The 6,103-nt window shown below is 35.2% G+C and overlaps 1 protein-coding gene across 1 annotated transcript; it reads right to left on the minus strand.

The window, feature by feature from the left end:
• Window positions 1-843: 843 nt before the first annotated feature.
• On the minus strand, window positions 844-5,853 carry LOC109107123 (proteasome subunit beta type-4-like). Its single transcript, XM_042777030.1, has 7 exons — window positions 5,687-5,853; window positions 4,622-4,828; window positions 3,613-3,759; window positions 2,802-2,904; window positions 2,597-2,713; window positions 2,395-2,483; window positions 844-990 (listed from the first exon to the last, which is right to left on the minus strand). Exons 1-7 carry the CDS (start codon window positions 5,851-5,853, stop codon window positions 978-980), a joined length of 843 nt encoding a protein of 280 aa, XP_042632964.1. The 3' UTR covers window positions 844-977.
• Window positions 5,854-6,103: the final 250 nt, after the last annotated feature.

The following is a 6,103-nucleotide window of genomic DNA, read 5'->3' on the forward strand; positions in this document are numbered from 1 at the left end:
TGTGCAACGTGTTACACCTTGTGGTTTAGTTCATCATTGTTTGCCTTTTCATCAGGTTTTATCTCTATTATCATAATGTGCATAAATGTAAATAGAAATTAATTGAAATCATTATCTACTGTATTTTGGGTTATACTGTAACATACTTGATTACATAATGAATAAACACTTTCAGGTATTTAATTTAATGGGTGTTTGTTTCCTTTAGAAACCATTATATGTTGTCTTTTAATGTGGTAAAATGTGACGGGTCTTTTAAAAGTCTTAAATTTAGTTGTATCAAGTTTAAGGCCATAAAAAAAAAAGTCTTAAATGGTACATGAAAGTCTTAATTATGATTTCAAGAGGTCTTAAATTTGGGGACGGAAAGACAAGAACTTCAATATGGCTGATTTCATTGAATAAACATGAGTGCTGCATGTTTCAAAGTTTAACTTTGTTTACAGCCATTAACAGAGAATTTGAATTTGCACTTTGAAAAAGCCCTTCTGCCGTTTTTGATCAGACCGTTCAGACCAAAATAAACCCACGTTTTTATGCAGATATGTAAATGTTAACTGCTGGAAATTTCATTATTTATTATATAGGTTATTTACTAATTTTTTGTGAAAACCTTTATCGGAAATGTAAATCATTCCTTTTATGGTCACTTTACAGTTTAATATGTTACCATACATGTTGCCCTGCCCCACTCATATGGTATTCATTTTATTTATGCAGGTCTTAAAGTCTTAAATCCTGCAGATTCCCTAATATTGGTAAAAGCAGAATTTAAAACAACGTAGAATGTATCATTGTGCATTGGACTGGCCAATTATAAAAGAACAATGAGCACAAGGCAAACAATTTTTTGAAGTTTATTTTTGTATTAACAAAAGTGCAAGATACAATTCTAACTGTAGTCTTGACAATACAATAGTGATCTGGTGGTGCTAAGAGCATGTCCAAAGATGGCAAAACGGGCACCAGAACAGGACTCATTCAAAACCACTGCAATAAAAACAAACAGCAGTTATTAGGTCAATACAATGAATCAGCAATCATGATTTAACTGAATTGTGCTCTGCACTATGTATATCCAACAACCTTGCACAGCACTAAATGCATTACAAATCAAAGGTTCAAGGTCTGTAAAAAAAAATTCAGTAATTTTTCTTCTATTCAGTGAGGACACATTTAGTTGACCAAAAGTGACAGTTAAAGGGGTGCTTTTTCACTTTTTGCTTTTTCAACTTTAGTCTGTAATGTTGCTGTTTAAGCATAAAAAAAGATCTGCAAAGTTACAAAGCTCAAAGTCCAATCTCAAAAGGAGATATTACTTAACAGAAATCACTTTTCAAAAACTACAACATAGACTCATTTGGACTACAACGAATATTGTCCGGGATTTGTGATATCACAAAGATCGACGAATGGGATGAGACCTGGACGAGACCTCTTGTAAAAGAGCATAATAGGACCCCTTTAAGACATTTTTAGATAAATGTTCTTTTAAACTTTATATTCATTAAGGAATCCTGAAAAATATGTATTATCAGCATGCAGTCCCTTGCGAAATTATTCATACCCCTTCATTTTTTTCACATTTTGTTATGAAGAAGCCTTATGTTAAACTGTTTTAAATTACTTGTTTTCCACATCAATCTACACTCCATTCACCATAATGACAAAGCAAAAACAGAATTGTCTAAACTTCGTAAATTTATTAAAAATAAAAAACTGAAATAAGTACATTGCATAAGTATTCATACCCTTAACTAAATTTCAACTGTCCCAGATAAGGGTGTGAATACTTATGCAATGGAATAATTTTAGTTTTTTATTTTTAATAAATGTGCAAAGATGTTAAAAACCAGTTTTTGCTTTACAATTATTGTGTATGGAGTGCAGATTGATGTGGGGAAAAAAAGTCATTTACAGCAGTTTAACATACGGCAGCAACATAACAAAATGTGAAAAAATGAAGTGGTATGAATACTTTCACAAGGCACTGTAAATGATTTCAACATTGATCATAATAAGAAATGTTGCTTTAGCACCAAATCAGAATATCTGAATGATTTCTGAAGGATCATGTGACACTGAAGACTGGAGTAATGATGCTGAAAATTCAGCTTTGCCATCACAGGAATAGATTACATTTTTAATTATATGAAAAATAGAAAGCAGTTATTTTACATTGTAATAGTATTTCACAATATTACTGTTTTAACTGTATTTTTAATCAAATAAAATGCAGCTTTGGTGAGAGAATTCTTTCAATAAAACTTAAAAAAAAAATCTTACCAACCTCATGTTTCTGAACAGAAGTATATATTATACTAATCTCATAAAATATCTATTAAACTATAAATGGTGAGGAAATATTTAGATGAATCATGAATTTCAGCCTACCTGACCAGATGGGCAATGTCCCAGTTTGTTTCAGATGACAGTGGTCCTAAAATCTCAACGCCTTCAGCTGTTACAATGGCAATTTCATGCTACAGAAAGCCCCAAGAAAATCTATTATTTTCTGTTATTTAAACACATATACAATGAAATGTTGCACCCGAGATAAGGTTCTCAAGGATAAAGAAGAAAGATCATGTCTTACCCTGTTGTAGGAGCGGGCATCACGGTAGTACAGAACTTTCAGGCATCGCTCTATCAGCGCTCGTGCCTCATCCTTTGTGATTTCTACCTTGTTGTCCATCACCTCCCTCATCAAGGGCTGCAAAATCACAAACATGTATGATGAGTTCATACGATAAGGTTTTTAATAATTAAGATAATCTGATGAACAAAAAAGAAAACCTTACCTGAGCCAAATAAGCACCAAATCCTGTTGCTACTGTTGGGGCTTCATATGCAACTCCTAACTTGTCCACATAACCAAGAAACTTAAGAGAGTGACAAAAAGAACTGTGTTCAGTGAAAGTTAAATAACAGCAGACAACTCAAAGTCCTCATTAGGTCACAACATTGACCATATTTATTATACACGTCAACGAATAGTAATTGTTGTAAACTGAACAAAACAGGTTTTCGCGGGTTTTATAATTCTCATTATAACTAGATAGCAAATTAATAACTCAAATGATTCAACAAATAAATAATAAGTAATGAATTATACATCGACTATAAGTATATATTACCCAGAAATATACAGTGTACTTATAGTAAGTGCTATGTACAATATAGAAAATCTCAACTGCTTGGTTGTTATATTATTGAAAATATAAACTATATTAGGGTCCAACAATATTTGGATATATAGTACACCCTACTTTATCTGCATACATATAATATATGTCACATAAATGTTTATATTGTCTCAAAAAATAATATTCTTTATAATGTTTTACCAAAATGTAATAATTTGTATATCGTAAATTCACCTCTTAATAAACTTAGTCACCAATATCTCATAATTCTGCAACCTGTTATTTGAGTTATAGAGTCATACCCAAAAAATAAAATCAAGTCGATCTCTCTCTATCTATGTTTCACTCCTAAATAAATCTGATTACAGAAAAAATTGGATTTTGAATTTTGTTTAATGCCGACTTTCATTTAACACAAATAAACTACTTTGTAGGCTCAAAAATACTTGTCTGGATACTGTCCCACCTCTCTCCATTGTAAAATCCACCAATGACCACTGTGTTCCACAAGGGGTTCATCTTGCTGCGGCGGTTGTACATGACCCGCGTGAGCCAGGAGTGGATGGCTTTGGGGGTGTAGCTGTGTCCATCTCCAAGTAGCTCTTCATCAATCCTAAACAAACACAGATAAAGTTCTACCTATTAGCATATACTGATTTGAGGTCTCAAAGCTGACTATTGGTGCTTTTCCACTGCCTGGTACGACTCAGCATGGCTCAGTTTGCTATTCCACTGCAGTTTAGTATCGCTTTAGAGTGGGCGGGATTATTACTATGTCATTATTGTGGCGCCGCCTCTACTGCCATGACTCCTAAAAAACGTAATCATTCCATGTCGCCCCATCAAGCTCTCGCTGGATCCGCTCCTCTGCTATCTGTTGTGTTTGTGTCACAAGTTCAGTGATGCAGGTAGTGACGATTCTCTCCGGCCAATCAGTGATGAGCAGAGTTTACACGTCACATTAAGGGGCAGCTGTGGCCTAATGGTTAGGGACTTGGACTAGTTACCCGAAGGTCGCTGGTTCGAGTCTCTGTGCTGGCAGGAGTTGTAGGTGGGTGGGGAGTGAATGAATAGCGCTCTCTTCCACCCTCAATACCCATGGCTGAAGTGCCCTTGAGCAAGGCACTGAACCCCCAGTTGCTCCCCGGGCGCTGGATATAGTTGCCCACTGCTCCGGGTGTGTGTTCACGGTGTGTTCACTTCTCACTGCTGTGTGTGTGCACTTGGATGGGTTAAATGAGGAGCACAAATACATATAACATACTACAATAACTTCAAAAACTCACAACTAAAACATCAACATTTGGTAATGGTACAATTCACTTGGAACTCTTTGGTGGTACTAAAAAGAGTAGCAGGTATTGTACCCAGTGGTAAACCCCCCAAAAGTGAACCGTACCGTGCCATACCATGCAGTGGAAAAGCGCCAAAAGAAAGTCTTCAACCATATCATAAACAAATGAGTGTGTACTTACACCATCTGCTCAATGATGTGTTTAAGGTACTGGTAGTCAGCATAGTCTCCCGAGGCTCCCAGGATGGTGCTGTTGTTGACCTTCATGAGTCGGGAGATGTTGCGGAAGCGTGCCAGAGAGCCATAAGAGCCGAGCATGTCAGCAGCAATGATCACACCTCCAGTGAACTTCACACCCAGCACTGATGTGCCTGTAACCATGGGGTTGCTGAGAAACATTAAACATTATACAGTTAAAAAAAGTGCAATTTAATGTAAATATGCATACACTACCAGTCAAACGTTTGGGGTTTGTAAGATTTTTCGGCGTTTTAGAAAGAAGTCTCTTTTACTCACCAAGGCTGCATTTATTTAATCAAAAATGCTGTAAAATGGAAATATTGCGAAATATTTAAGCAGCCATTTCTCCAGTAAATATATAATAATAATAATAATAATAATACAATAATGTACATTAGTGACCCCAACGTTTTAAACGACATTGTATACGTATGGACATCACCATCAGTATTTTTTACAAAATGTACCTTCATATTAGTGCTTGAAACTGAAAGAAATACAAGTTCACATTTGAATATTGTAATATTTGATGTTCTTGCATATCGCGCATTTTTATTTATTATTCGGCCGTAAGAATTGTGTATTTTAATTTTAATTATTGACTTTATTAGTCTCATTTATGTCCACAATTATGTGAAGACATATATATTGTACTTCGCATATATTTCCTCATTTTCATTGTAGATAAATTAGTCTATTATAACGCACTGGTTTTGATATTTGCCTGTTCATTAATTAGCATTATTGCTAGCAAGCTAACTTATCACTGGACCATTCAACTCTCACTTTTTCATTAGTTACAGAACGGGAAAAGAAAGAGATCAATTATATTCAGAGTATATATTAAAAGTAACCGAAGATATTTTAAAATGTATATCTGAGACAATTTTCCGGGGTAACTTTAAACAGCAACTTTCCTCCATGATGATGCAGCAGAGAAAGGCAAATCGAAACTACAAACTTACTGACTGCTGAGCACAGAACTGACGCGTCGTGATGCACTTACAGTGTGTGTTTGATGGGTCCACATCCCGGAGCCGCACTACTGCTGCTGTTACCCGGGAATGAATACAACTGACCGGGTCTCGGTCCGTTCTCCCAGAAATTCAGCTTCAGTCCATTCGCCTCCATTTTCAAAACTGACGGAAATGACGCTACCGCTATGCCCTCCATGTAATACGCGCTAGGCATTGTGGGATATTGGGTTGTGTTTATTTCTAGTAATTTCTTAAGGTTTACAGTGTTGAGAAATCAGATGCCCCTTTACAAAAGTGATATGTTTGTAGTTTATAATGTAAAGCTTAAAGTAATAATAAAAATATTAAATCAATAAATAAAATGATGAAGTGAATATTTCTCCTATTACTTACCTGAGCAAAAATAATTTTTCACCTGATGGGGTCACTGTGGAATTGAAAACTGA

This window comes from Cyprinus carpio, chromosome A19 (genome assembly GCF_018340385.1).
Source record: "Cyprinus carpio isolate SPL01 chromosome A19, ASM1834038v1, whole genome shotgun sequence".
Classification (NCBI taxonomy): Eukaryota; Metazoa; Chordata; class Actinopteri; order Cypriniformes; family Cyprinidae; genus Cyprinus; species Cyprinus carpio.